Source organism: Geotrypetes seraphini, chromosome 8 (genome assembly GCF_902459505.1).
Source record: "Geotrypetes seraphini chromosome 8, aGeoSer1.1, whole genome shotgun sequence".
NCBI lineage: Eukaryota > Metazoa > Chordata > Amphibia > Gymnophiona > Dermophiidae > Geotrypetes > Geotrypetes seraphini.
The window spans coordinates 126,340,941-126,355,942 of NC_047091.1; the positions used below are offsets into that span (position 1 = coordinate 126,340,941).

A 15,002-nucleotide genomic window follows, 5' to 3' on the forward strand; every position below is an offset into this window, starting at 1 on the left:
GTTTAGAGTACATCTTGTATTTACCAGGTAACAGGTATATTCTCAGTTGCCTGAATTATGGATTCTCCATATATCTTCTAAGTAGTATTTATGAAAGAAGTCCCTTAAATTTCTGCTCTCTTGTACTTCTTTTGATAATTTTCAACTGAAGTGCCATTAAGCTAGTTTACTGGCTTCCAACCCAGCATGGCCACTGCTAGGATCCAACTGGGGTCAGTTGAAGATAGAGGAAGCACAACAGGAGAGACCCCCCCCCTCTGGCTCTGCAGATTAAAAAACTCATGATAGTAGAACACAGGCTGGTTCTTATGGAGCTGTAGAGAACTGCCAGGCCACAACAACCCACAAACAGACATGTAGCATCCTTACCCTATCTTATACCAACAAATCACTACATAAGTAAATTGACTTTTCCCCCCGATCACCAACTACTACAAGAGGTTGGTGAGGGGGGAAATCTAGCACCTGCTCGCCCTACTTCTCAGTAATGCAGCCTACTCCAGGAGTGCTTGGATTTCAAGCAAAGACACTCTCTCCTTATTTACAAGGGAAATGATTTTTATTAAAAGAACATTGTGTTATTGATACTCATTCATTCCTTCCTAAATTCAAAAACATTACAGAAATCCTCACCGCACCTTAATAAATAGTTTTATGAGAAATCATCAATTCAAATTCAGTAGTGACTTTAAAAACAGTTCTGAATAAAACCAGACCCTACACCAAGGGACTTTTGCACCTCTGAAGGGTGGGTGGGGGTGGGGGAAGAGGCGATGAGCCAAGAAAAATTACTAAAATGATAGCTTTAACATTTTCAGCATCCATAAATACCACAAGACATTTCAAAGGGAATCAGCTGTACTGTGGTACTGAGTTTTAAAACATAACATGATCTGAAGTACTATGAAGTTTATTCCGAGACCAAGAAGCTCCAGGAAAGAATCTGTTTTCTCAGCACAGTGGCATGCTATCTGCACGACACAGCCTGGTTCAGAAAGTGCCCACAGAACATACTGTGTCAAAAGGCTGTGATGCTGGAGAGAAGATGCTTTTTTCCCCCGAAATGGAAAGGAAGAGGTATCTCTGCAAGCTGATGGCAAGCAGTTGAGCTATACATCTAATCCCTTACTCTTTAGGAAAGCTTCCTGGTTTGGGTCCCGGCCCAAGAAGTTTCTCAGCATATCTGAAGCATCTAAGGATCCTCCCGGTTTCAGAATACAGTTTCTATAATCCATACCAACCTATAAACAGACAAAAAAACCAGGAATGAGTATGCAAGATGAAGTGACATGGAACCGAGTTGCAGGAGTAACAAGGTGGCAAACTGCAATGGGTGACATGTCATATGGTATTTATCTATTATCTTCATTTTTCTATGTAGTCAGCCCATGATTGCATTCTACTATCCTTTCTTCTCCCTTAGAAATCCTATGTAATCCTCTAATAACAATAAGCTTCTACTCATTATGACAGGGGTTGCCATACAACAGATTGCAAATAACTGGAAAAATTGGGATAGACTAAATTATAGCTTTTGGTGGAACTGTGTCACATTTTCAAAATGGAAAGGATAATTGCTGTGCAGCAAGGAAATTTTAAGAGATTTCAGGTTATTTGGGAGCCATTAACAAGATACTGTAAAGTTTGAAAGTATTGCATAGAATAAACATTAATTCCCTTTTGTTCATACACATCTAGGGTGGGATGGGAATATTTTATGATTTCTTTGGCTTATGATTAACTGTTGGATATAAGGGAGGGGAGATATTTCATGAGAGCTATAATTTGATGATATAATAAGTAATGTTAAAGTATAAAATGATTGTATTTTGTGTTATACTTATGAGTTTAAAAAATGAATAAAGATTTATTAAAAAAAAAAAAGAAAAAGAAATCCTATGTACTTGCCCCAAGTTTTCTTGAATTCAGATAGTGTCTACTACCTCCACCAGGAGGCCATTCCAAAATTTACCACCCTTTCTGTGAAGTAGTATTTCCTCAGGTTATGCCGAGTTTGTCCCCTTTCACCTTCATCCTATGGCCCCTTAATCCAGAGATTCCTTTTAACTGAAAGGCTAGCCTCCTGTGCATATATGCCATTGGAGGGATTTAAACTATCATATCTCCCCCTCCTACCTTTCTTCCAAAGAATACATATTAAGATCTTTAAGTCTGTCCCCATACTCTTTATAACCAAGACCACTGACCATTTTAGTAGTGACAAAACCGCTGGCTAGACCAATTTGAGAGCATGAGACAGAAAGCAAGCTCAAGGTTGACTGAATGAAGTGAAAGCAGTTGGATCATATGATCAATTACCTTGCTATTCATGGGTCCTTCCAGCTTGAAGCGGGTATAGAACATATCCATTGAAAACACTTCACTCCAGAGGTAGCCATAATATTGGGCATCATAGCCTCCTGCCAGGTGCCCAAAATTAGCTGGCATGTTTGTACCTTAAGATAAACACAAGAATAATTATCTGGAGCTCTTCTCCAGTCCTTCCACAACACTTAACTGCATTTCCCAATGCTGCTTATTTTTATGCTTAGTCCTGCTGATCTGTCCATTTACAAACCTCTTCAAGCTCTGGCATTTCCAGTTCTACTCAAGAAGAATATCTAAACCACACTGTGCTGAGGTTGCAGATTAATATGCTACATATCCACCCAGCTGTACTAATATAACATATTACAGTTCACTAAACACAGGTGGTGATTGTAGAAAGGTCTTTCAACATGTAAAACCTATTTTACATAAGAAAGGAAATCTGCCATACTTATGTGATACACAAATGTTTTAACTGCACTTTAATACATTTACAACTCTATGCATAAACAAATAATGCAAATATTACAAAGGTTCTCCTTGAAAACCTACCTCCCTATTGCACAATATCCCCCCCAGCCTAAGGATTCTTGTATATCTATAGACCTACAAGCTGAATGTCTAATTCCAACTTCCCACATGTAGCTTGCTCAGCTGGCCTGATCCCCATCATTTTTTTTAATGGTTGGAGGGGATGGGGCAAAATCACCCCTTAAAAAAAAACAATGCTAATTTTTTTTTTTTTTTTTAATATAAGAAAGGAGCTCCAAATTTTTTTAAATAGAACAGAATAAGATGTCAATCAGCAGTCACACAAAAATATGTTAGCAATGCTCTAGGATTTGGCTCTGCCCTCTCCCCAACCTCCCTCCTTCTCCTGTTCCAAGCTTGCAGAGCCAGCGATAAGATATGGATAGCAGAGGATGGAGGAGCGGGGAGTCCTTTCAAAGCCAGAGAGGTGGAGGAAAGGAGATGGTGCACAGAAATGAAGCAAATCCAGCAACAGATATACAACATGCACAATGTTGTGAATAGCCTGCAGGAGGTCTAACTGCAGATGTACTATATTGGGGGAGGGGGGGGGGAAATAAGGCCAGAAGGCACATTGGCCTAGATTCACTAAGGGCACGGATCCGATCCGATCCGATCCGTGTCCGGGGGGCTGATTCACGAATGCGATCAGAATCACGCCCCAACTGTCTGCCCGGATCGCTCTATAGCAGGGGTCTCAAAGTCCCTCCTTGAGGGCCGCAATCCAGTCAGGTTTTCAGGATTTCCCCAATGAATATGCATGAGATCTATGGGCATGCACTGCTTTCAATGCATATTCATTGGGGAAATCCTGAAAACCCGACTGGATTACAGCCCTCAAGGAGGGACTTTGAGATCCCTGCTCTATAGTGATCCCAACGCTGTAGATGGTCTGCGCAAGCGCTGGCCCTCCGTGACCAGAAGAGCTAAATTTAACTTTTTTTTCTTAACTTTAATTTTTTCGCAAGCCCATGGTTTTAACCCATGGGTTAAAACTACGGGCTTGCACAGCGGAGAAGGGCAGGAGAGTCAGGAAGAATTGGGCAGGAGATTCAGGGTAAAGCAGGGCGGCAGGAGAATTGCGGTTTGAGTTGGGGCAGAGAGCAGGAAATTCAGGGCAGAGCAGGGTGGCAGGAGAATCGTGGCTTTGGGGCAGAGAGCAGGAAATGCAGTCAGAAACCACTGAACGACTGGTTCCCAGCTGTTGCTTGTTTGCTGATCGGCCAGCCCAGTCAGTGTTGCTTTTTTAGTGAATTGCTGCCTGTTTACATTTGAATTCCGTTCCCCCCTCATTTGCACGCGCGGATCGGAGGATGATCAGGACAGAGGTTAGTGAATCGGGTCAGAGGGAAATCGGGTCGCAAAGGGGTCACTAAGTGGTTGGAACTTGATCAGTGGGCTTAGTGAATCTAGCCCAGGGGTCTCAAAGTCCCTCCTTGAGGGCTGCAATCCAGTCGGGTTTTCAGGATTTCCCCAATAAATATGCATGCAATCTATTTGCATGCACTGCTTTCAATGCATATTCATTGGAGAAATCCTGAAAACCCGACTGGATTGCGGCCCTCAAGGAGGGACTTTGAGATCCCTGATCTAGCCCTATGTGGTACCTGTACTCTAATGTTTTAATTTCAGTAGTTTAAATATCTTATCTTCTTTAAATTTTTCATTTAAAGAATTAGTCACTAGATTTTATTTTGAGAGCTATTAAATAGGGAGGAGGTATTACATTCAATCATTCATTTAAAAAAACAAAATGTTATGCCCCTCCGAGAAACTAGGTGGCTTACAAAGAGAACATGTACAATACATTAAAAAAAATTTTTTTAAACCTATTTTTGAAAGTGGAGGGTGATTATTCATTTGGATTTTACTAAAACCTATCATCTTTTCATGAAGATTCAACCAAAGTGGTTTACAATAGATTGAATAGTAATCAGGTACTCAGTATCTTAAGACTATTAGTACTCCTTCACTGGAAATATTAGCTTGTGAAATGCAGAGGTTTGTTCCCCTAGTAAATGGCTATAAGCAAGAGAGATCTTATGAATTTTTAACCAGAAATAATGATTAAATTTTAACCATACTAATACTTGGCAATATTAATTTATTGAATATGAATATGTATGAGATGGATTTGCATGCACTGTCTCCTTGAGATGCAAATCTATCTCATGCATATTTATTGTGGATATCCTGAAAACATGACCTGGCTCCGGCTCTCAAGGACCAGAACTGCCTACCCCTGTTAGCCTATACAGATTCTCTCACAAAATTTGAGCATTGAATCTACTTCCTGGAACCTAGTATTATGGTCAAATCTTTTATTTGTTAGATTTTGTAATTAGGTGGCAAGAAAAAGAAAAATTTTATCACCTAAAATTTCTCATCTGTCCTGGAGAAAAACAGATAAGGTAGAATTTTGGAATAGCTTTGACAAGCATAATTTAGAACAGTGCTTCCCAAGTCAGTCAGTCAGTTTGGAGTACTCTCTTGCCAATCAAGTTTTCAAGATAGCCACAATGAATATGCATGAAATTAATATGAATATAATGGAGACAGTGTATGCAAATCTTTCTATTCTTTTATTTACTGTGATTGATAGAGGCCCTTAATCACCTCAAATCAATCTAATAGCACCAGTCTAAGAACAGATCCATGCAGCACTCCACTATTTACCCTCCTCCATTGAAAAAAATGGCCATTTAACACTACCTTCTGTTTTCTGTCTGATAACCAATTCCTAATCCACAATTGAAATTTGCCTCCTATCCCATGACTTAATTTTCTTAGGAGCCTCTCATGAAGAACTTGTCAAAAGCTTTTTGAAAATCTAGATAAAAATCACATCAACTGGTTCACCTTTATCCATATGTTTATTCACACCTTCAAAGAACTCAAGCAAACTGGTGAGGCAAGACTGCCCTTGGCTGAATCCATGCTAACTCTATCCCATTAAATCATGTTTGTCTACAGGTTCCGCAATTTTATTTTTTTTAGCATCATTTCCACTATTTTGCTGGGCACTGAAGTCAGGCTTGTTGGTTTGTAATTTCCCAGATCTCCCCTGGAACCCATTTTTAAAAGTCAGCATAACATTGGCCATTCTTCAATCTTTAGGTACTACAGTCCATTTTAATGACATGTTACAAACCACTAATAGCATATCGGCAATACCCTGGGATGTATACCATCTGGTTCAGGTGATTTACCACTTTAACTTGTCAATTTGGCTTAGTATGTCTTCCAGGTTCATTGAGATTTTTCCATTCCTTCTCATCATTACCTTTGAAAACCATTTCCGATTCAGGTAGATCTTACATCTTCTTCCATAAAGATAGAAGCAAAGATTCATTCAATCTCTCCGCTATGGCCTTGTCCTCCCTGAGCACCCCTTTTACTCCTTGATATTCAAAATATTTCATTGGGGAGCACCAACATGTTTTAGATTTAATTTGTATGCTGAAAGGAAACAAAATATTGCATAATACTATACTAGTATACTTATTAGATCCCCAAAGGTTGTGTTAAGTGTTTTTAAACAAGGCTTTTAGTATCAAGCACTTGCTATCTGGAATTCACTTCCTATAAATATTAGGACAATACAGAACTACGTGTCATATAGAAATTATTTCAAAGCCTATTTCTTAAATAATACTTAGATGCAATATCCAAATATGATTGAGATTATATTCTCAGTGTCTGCCTGGTTATTTTGGTTGTATTCTGCAAGGCACAGTAAAGTTCTATATGGATTCCAAGGACATTTGTAAATCTAATAAGTCTAATATATATTTTTAATTAAACTGTTTTACAAGAATGTTTTATTGGCATATATTTCTGTGTTTGAATTTAATTTGTATTTGATATACTGCCTACAAGAGGCCTTTAAAGGTGATTTATCCTATTTTGGATTGTTGAAGATTTCCTGGAATTTACAGGTGTGTGATAGTTGTCACCGATATGAAAACTGAGATTGTGAATGAATCAAAATTAAAGGATTAAGCTCACAGATTGGCATTCCATGTCTAAATTGCTGATTCTACATGCTGGCTATGCTACGGAAGTTCAGAAGGTTGATTTTGTGACTCTTAAGACATAAATTTATGTACCATTATTCATATACATCCATGGAATTTATAGGTTCTCAGAGGAATAGGAAACTTGGGTGTTTTACAGACAGAATCTGTTCATTGTAGATTAGAACATACAATGCTAATTGGGAGGTCATATGGATGCCAGGATGTTTAATGTCAAGACTAGGTTTTTTACTGACATGATTGCAAGTTGAAAAATGATTTAGGAAGAAAAAGTGAAACACTGCCACCTGCTTGGTTTAAAAACTTAACAGAATGGACTTTTAATATTAACATTGACGCAAGGCATTTTTGGAAAGGAAGTCATGTGATCAACTGTGCCGTTGTATTCTAAAGCATAATAATTATTACAATGATATCAAATAGGGTATAAATCTGTTTGTGCTTGGTTTCTCCCTTTGAAGAGCATTGAAATTCTGATGGCTTGTTCTTCCCAGACAATGGCAGCACTAGTAATAAAACCTAATTGTTTATTACATGGCTTTTCTCCATGTCTGTTATTTGAATTCACAGAACAGAATCTCTAGCCCAGTCATGAAGGAGAGAGAATTCATTCTGGCAATTCTTTTGGCCTAAATGTTCAAGTCTTCCAGCCTGGCTTGAACAGGATGTTTGACTGGGCACAGAGCTATAGATTTACTATTAATTGATATACATTTTGCTGGTATACTGGGAACTGGAAGTTTTATTTTTCAGATAAAATGGTGATAGTTGCGTTAGTCCACTTTTAAAGGTTACATAGAGAAATACAACACAAAGGAAGCATGGCGATATTTTATTGGGCTAACAATGCATTTTTAAAAATTAGCTTTCAAATGTAACTGTTCCTCAGATCATAACATTGACAAATAAGTGAAGCATAAATGCATTCCAATAGCAGTCTCACAGGAAGCGGGAAGGAGTGGGTGGGAGATATCATTCAAAGCACAAAGTGTAAAGATGGGTGCTAATTGGAGAAACAAGCCAGAAGCTAAAAAGACTAGGTTAAAATCTACATAAATATATTAAGCGTTACAATACCAACCAGGATGTTACCAAGTAAATTACATCTAGTGCATGTCTTCAATCCAATTCTCTGGTCACCCAAAGAATTCAATCGGATTTGTTTGGCACGATTTACCTTTAGTAAACCCATGTTGTATCGGATCTTAATCCATTAGATTCTAAGAATTTCACTATCCTTTTCTTCAGCAACGTTTCCATTATTTTTCTAATAACTGAAATGAGGCTTACCAGCTTATAGTTTCCCACTTCATCTCTGTGACCACATCTGCTCTTCTCCAGTCCCATGGAACCTCTCCCATCTAAGGATTTTTTGAACAAATCTTTAGAAGACCCGCCAGAACCTCTCAGAGCTCCCTCAATATCCTAGGATGGATCCTGTCAGGTCTCATAGCTCTGTTCACCTTCAATTTTTCAAGCTGTTCATAAACACCTTCTTCCGTGAATGGTGCAGTATCCATTCCATTCTCAGATGTAACTTTGCTAGCCAATTGTAGTCCTTCTCCAGGATTTTCTTCTGTGAACACCGAACAGAAGTATTTGTTTAGCTAGTTTGCTTTTTTCCTCATCACTTTCTACTTAGTGGTTCATACCTTTTTTCCAGACTCGTAATTCCATTTTTGTCTTCTACCTTTCACTAATATTCCTGAAAATATTTGTCTCCTGTTTTTATATTTCTAGCCATTTGCTCTTCCGGTTTTACCAGATGTCTCTTGGCTTCTTTCAGTTTCTTCCAATCTAATATTCCCTTTCTGTACTCCTCTTTTAAAAAAAAAAAATAATAATAATATTTAAACACCAACTCGTTTACTTTTATTTTTACTGCCACTAGTTTGGAGAACCATATTGGTTTCCTTTCTTTTTCTTTATTTTCCTCACACAAAGTTCAGTAGCCCTTTTTATTACTCCTTTTAATTTGGAGCACTGCTTTTCCATTTCACTTATGTCCTCCCATCCAATCAGCTCTTTCTTCAGGCTGTATAAAGAGAGGTGTAGCCAGTAGAAGGAAGAAGGTATTGATGCCCCTGTACAGGTCATTGGTAAGGCCCCACTTGGAGTATTGTGTTCAGTTTTGGAGACCATATCTGGTGAAGGACGTAAGAAGACTTGAAGAAGTCCAGAGGAGGGCGACGAAAATGATAGGCTTGCGCCAAAAGACGTATGAGGAGAGACTGGAAGCCCTGAATATGTATACCCTAGAGGAAAGGAAAGGAAAGGAGACAGGAGAGATATGATTCAGACGTTCAAATATTTGAAGGGTATTAACGTAGAATATAATCTTTTCCAGAGAAAGGAAAATGGTAAAACCAGAGGACATAATTTGAGGTTGAGGGGTGGTAGATTCAAAGGCAATGTTAGGAAATTCTACTTTACGGAGAGGGTGGTGGATGCCTGGAATGCGCTCCCGAGAGAGGTGGTGGAGAGTAAAACTGACTGAGTTCAAAGAAGCGTGGGATGAACACAGAGGATCTAGAATCAGAAAATATTAAAAATTGAACTAAGGCCAGTACTGGGCAGACTTTCACGGTCTGTATCTGTATATGGCCATTTGGTGGAGGATGGGCTGGGGAGGGCTTCAATAGCTGGGAGGGTGTAGATGGGCTGGAGTAGGTTTTAATGGAGATTTCGGCAGTAGGAACCCAAGCACAGTACCGGGTAGAGCTTTGGATTCTTGCCCAGAAATAGCTAAGAAGAAAAAATTTAAAATTTAAATTGAATCAGGTTGGGCAGACTGGATGGACCATTCGGGTCTTTATCTGCCATCATCTACTATGTTACTCCCTTCATGCTACTGAAGTCCGCATGTTTGAAATACAGGATTTTGGAGTTGTGTGGCTGTCTTCTACTTTGCATGTTATATCAAATCAAACCATATGATGATCACTACTTCATGGTGGGCTCCCACTCTGACATTAGAGACACTTTCACCATTTGTGAGCACCAGAGCCAGTATCGCTTTTTTCCTTGTGGGTTCTGGTCACCATTTGTCTGAGCAAAGCCTCTTGAAAGGCATCCACAATCTACTTATTTCTGATTCTGCAGATGGAACTTTCCAGTCCACATCCGGTAGGATTAAATCACCCAGAAACAGCACCTCCTCTTTCTTTCCCAACATTTGGATATCTATAACCAGAGCTTTATCAATTTGTTTCAATTGAATCAGAGGTCTGTAGACAACATCCATGTATTTCTCCCCCCCCCCCAATAGGCTGTTTATGGGGCACTCAAGACTCTCGTGGAGCATGGAAACAGGCACACTGCAGTCCACTCCAAGCAGGATGGTAGAGGAAAGGAAGAGACCTCACTACCTGGAATGTAACACCCCAGGCAGGGCAGGATTAATTCATCAAGGGCCCTTAGGCACACGAGTTCACTGGTCCCCCAGCCCCACCCCACCATGCCCACCCTGTTTATCTACCCATTTTCTTATTTACTTCTTTATTTCCACTTTATTTATTTATTTTTCTTTTATTTTAAAATTCAAAACAAACAAAGATTACCATACCAGTGCCAGTGTACAGGTTTTTCTTCTATGCATCCTCCAAACATTTCTGAACAAATCCCCCCTTCCTTCCTAGAGGAAGAGATCTTCAGCTGGCAGGGCTTTGGGAAACCAGACAATTTATATTTTGCATTTAGGTAGGAGGCATGGGGCATGGCGGGAAGAAAATTTAGTGCCCGCCATTTTATTGGACTACTATATTTTCACCCATATACCGCGCACCCATGTAAAACGCGCACACGGGTATAGTGCGCGGGGAACACAAATTTATGTAAAAAAAATTTAATATAGTGCCAAGCCGATAAGTGGAGCCTGTAACAGAGTCCTTCCCTGAAGAAGATTATCCTCGAAACTCGAGTCGGGGGGACAAGGATATAACATGGAACAGTAATGGTGTTTGTTTTTAGCACATTATAAGCACTAAACAGATTATGCACCGCTGAGGATCATTACAGACATCATACCATCCGACACACAGATAAGTGTTTTCAATTTTGATTTTTCTCATGCAATTACTAGTTGGATGGTAAGGGGACAGTGAAAAACGATGATGGTCCCCCAATGAACCCCAGTTCGGTGTCATCACCAGTCACGGGTTTTGGGTCTGAGCTTTTCACAATTCTTAATTAATAGAATATTATTGTAAGTTGAACTGTGATTATAGAAGGTATTTGTTAAAATTAGTCCAAACAGGATCACCTTATTTCCATTTTCTATTAATAAACGATCATCAACACAGTTACAATACTTTAACCTAAAGCAAAAATAAACAAATAGAATTTTTCTACCTTTGTCTGGTTTCTGCTTTCCTCATCTTCTCATCATTCTCTTCCTTCCATCTATCCTCTCTCTGCCTCTTCCATATAGCATCTGCTCTCTTTCTATTCCTCTTCCAGAAATTGTCTGCCTCTCCCTTCCATCTCTCTTCCCTCCCCCCCCAATTGGTGTGGCATCCATCTACTTCTCTCCACTCCCCCATGGTGTGGCATCTGTATTCTTCCCTTCCATATCTCCCTCCCAGCAGATTTTAGCATGTCTCCCTCTCCTCCTCACAAAACTGCTATCTGTCTCCTTCTTCCTCCCAGGTCTGGTATCTGTTTCCTCCCCTTCCCTTGCTCTGGCATCTCTCTCTCCACTTCCTTCCTCCTGTTCTTCCCTGATGTTCCTTCTCAATGTATTTTCTGCCTCTGTAAATTCTCTCTTACTATTCAGTCCTCAATTTCTGTTTCATTGTGTCTACCTCTTTCCCTCACCCCTTCCAGTATCTAATTTTATCCTCTTCCCCCAATCCAGTATGTGTCCTCTTTCCTTTCTCCTACCCACTTCCTTCCAGCATCTGCTCCCCTCTCACCCCCTTCATTCAATGTCTGTCCCCCCTCCCTTAAACTTCCATTCAGCATCTGTCCTCCCTTCTCTCTCGCCCCTTCCATCCACTGCCCTCTCGGCCCTTTCCGTCCAGTGTCCGCTCTCGCTCTCTTCCATATGGCATCTTCCCTCTTTCTATGTCCCTTCAATAAACTGTCTGTCCTGTGCCCCTTCTCTCCTAAGAGCATAAGAATTGCCGCTGCTGGGTAAGACCAGTGGTCCATCGTGCCCAGCAGTCCGCTCTTGTGGCAGCCCCTAGGTCAAAGACCAGTGCCCTGAGACCAGTCCTACCTGCGTATGTTCCAGTTTAGCAGGAACTTGACTAACTTTGTCTTGAATCCCTGGAGGGTGTTTTCCCCGGAAGAGCATTCCAGTTTTCTACCACTCTCTAGATGAAGAAGAACTTACTTACTTTTTTACAGAATCTATCCTCTTAACTTTAGAGAGTGCCCTCTCATTCGCTCTACCTTGGAGAGGATGAACAACATGTCTCTATCTACTAAGTCTATTCCTTTCATTATCTTGAATGTTTAAATCATGTCCCCTCTGTTTCCTCTTTTCAAAGGAGAAGAGGCCTAGTTTCTCTAACCTCTCGCAGTACGGCAACTTCTCCAGCCCCTTAACCATTTTAGTCGCCCTTTCGAGTAGTACTGTGTCCTTCTTCATATACGGCGACCAGTGCTGGATGCAGTATTCCAGGTGGGGGTGTACTATGGCCCATTACAGTGGCATGATAACTTTCTCCGATCTGTTCGCGATCCCTTCTTAATCATTCTTAGTATTCTGTTTGCCCTTTTTGCCGATTGCGGACGGCTTTATCAACTTGTTGACCAGTACTACCAAGTCTCTTTCCTGGGGGGTCTCTCCGAGTACCACACCAGACATCCTGTATTCGTGTATAAGATTTTTGTTACCAACATGCATCACCTTACACTTATCTATGTTAAACCTCATTTGCCATGTCGCGACCCATTTATCGAGCATGTTTATGTCCCGTTGCTGATCTTCGCAATCCCCCTGCGTCTTCACTACGCTGAACAGCTTCGTATTGTCCGCAAATTTAATCCCCTCACTTGTCGTACCAATTTCCAGGTCGTTTATAAATATGTTGAAGAGCATGGGTCCAATCACCTAACCCTGCGGTACTCCATTCATGACGCTTTTCCAGTCAGAGTATTGTCCATTTACCCCCACTCTCTGTTTCCTATCCACCAACCAGTTTATCCACATGAGTATTTCACACTTGATTCCATGGCTCACAATTTTTCGAAGTAGTCGTTCATGCAGGACCTTGAACGCCTTCTGAAAATCCAGATATACAATGTCGACCGGCTCGCCCTTGTCTATTTGCCTGTTTACTTCTTCTAAGAAGTGTAGCAAATTCGTCAAGCAAGATCTTCCTCTGCTAAAGCCATGTTGGCTGGTCCTCATCAGATTGTATCTGTCAAGGTGATCAATGATGCGGTCCATTATTAGCGTCTCTACCATCTTTCTCAGTACCAAGGTCAGACTCACCGGTCTGTAGTTTTCCGGATCTCCCCTCGAACCTTTCTTGAAGATCAGCGTAACATTTGTCACTTTCCAGTCTTCTGGAATCCTTCCCGATTTGATCGACAGATTGGCTATTAGTTGAAGCAGTTTAGCTATAGCCCCTTTCAGTTCCTCGATTACCCTTGGATGGATGCCATTCGGTCCCGGGGATTTATCGTTTAAGCCTATTAATCTGCCTGCATACCTCTTCTAGACTGACCGTCAACCCTGTCAGTTTCCTGTCATTGTTTCCTGCGTATAGCCTGTCAGTTTCCGGTATGTTCTGTATATCCTCTTTGGTAAATACAGACGCAAAAAAACGTGTTCAGTTTGTTGGTGATGGCTTTGTCCTCCTTTAGCACTCCCTTTATTCCATGGTCGTGCAACGGCCCCACCGCTTCCTTCGCGGGTCGTTTCCCCTTAATATAGCAATAGAACGGCTTGAAGTTTTTTGCCTCTTTGGCTATTTTTTTCTCGTAGTCTCCTTTGGCCCCTCTTACTGCCTTATGGCACCTGTTTTGATACTGTTTGTGCTTTTTCCAGTTTTTGTTCATTTTTGACCTATTCCATTCCTTAAAACGAAATCTTGTCTCTGATCGCTTCCTTCACCGCTACAGTGAGCCAAGCTAGTTCCTTGTTCTTTTTCCTCTTGGATCCCTTGTTGATACGTGGTATATATAGATTTTGCACCTCGGTGACTGTGTCCTTAAAAAGGGACCATGCTTGCTCGAGTGTTTTTACAGTGCTTATCCTCTTCTTAGTCTTCTTCCCCACCATGAGTCTCATCCCTTCGTAATTCCCTTTTTGGAAGTTCAGTGCTGTGGTTCGCCTCCTGTCTCCTTTGTACATGATTCATTTCAGCTTCAACCCCTCTCAATTTTTCTGGCTCCACCCCTTCCCCTATGCTCTGGCATCTTCCTCTTCTCCTTTCCTTCCTTCTCACTCAATTCCATGGCCTGACATCTCTCTCCTTTTCTTCTCTTTTATCTCTCCCTCCCCCCTTCACGCTCTGGCATCTCCTCTCCTTCCTTTCCCTCTGGTCTGGCATCTGTCTCTTTAAGTTTCCCCCTTCCCTACCCCCATGCCCTGGCAATCTTTCTGCTCTCCTTCTCTTCTATCTCCCTCCCCTGAAGAGTGTGGCAGTCAAGTTCCCTGCGCGTGACGGCAGCTGATTGCCGGCTGCCGAGGAACGTCGGGAGAAAGACACATCGGCACATGCGCGGGTTGCTGCACTTGAAGATGCCCCAAAGTAGGTTGCAAGCCTGGCTAAGACGCAGGAGTGCGCCAAAGGCTCCTAAGGGGATGGGAAGAGCAGAGAAGGCCTGAGCCAGAAGACAGCGTCGGGTAGATGCTTGGACACTAGCCTGGTGGGCAGTGGGATGCAAAAGAGTAATTGGGGCCCGAGTGTGTGGGGTTTTGCCAGAAGGCATTAGGAGCGCGCTGGAAGGCCCGCGCAGTGTTAGGGCCCTGCAGCCTGGAGTTCACTTACGGGTGGTGGGAGGAAGCAGACCTCACCAGGCAGTCGGGGGCTCCCTGCCCTGTTTGCTCCCCCACTAATGCCGGCACTGGAGCCCCCCTGATATTTTCGGGCCCGAGGCACTTGCCTACTGGGCCTACTCTTTAATCCAGCCCCGACCTCAGGGTTAAAT

General features: G+C 41.5%; 1 protein-coding gene across 1 annotated transcript in view; it reads right to left on the reverse strand.

The window, feature by feature from the left end:
• Positions 1-537: 537 nt before the first annotated feature.
• Positions 538-15,002, reverse strand: part of THOP1 (thimet oligopeptidase 1) — a 67,822-nt gene continuing 53,357 nt past the window's right edge. Inside the window, exons 12-13 of the mRNA XM_033956173.1 lie at positions 2,320-2,456; positions 538-1,241 (exon numbers count right to left, since the gene is read on the reverse strand). Coding sequence (XP_033812064.1) covers positions 1,110-1,241; positions 2,320-2,456 — 269 coding nt within the window. The 3' untranslated portion in view covers positions 538-1,109. The remainder of the gene's footprint in view (positions 1,242-2,319; positions 2,457-15,002) is intronic.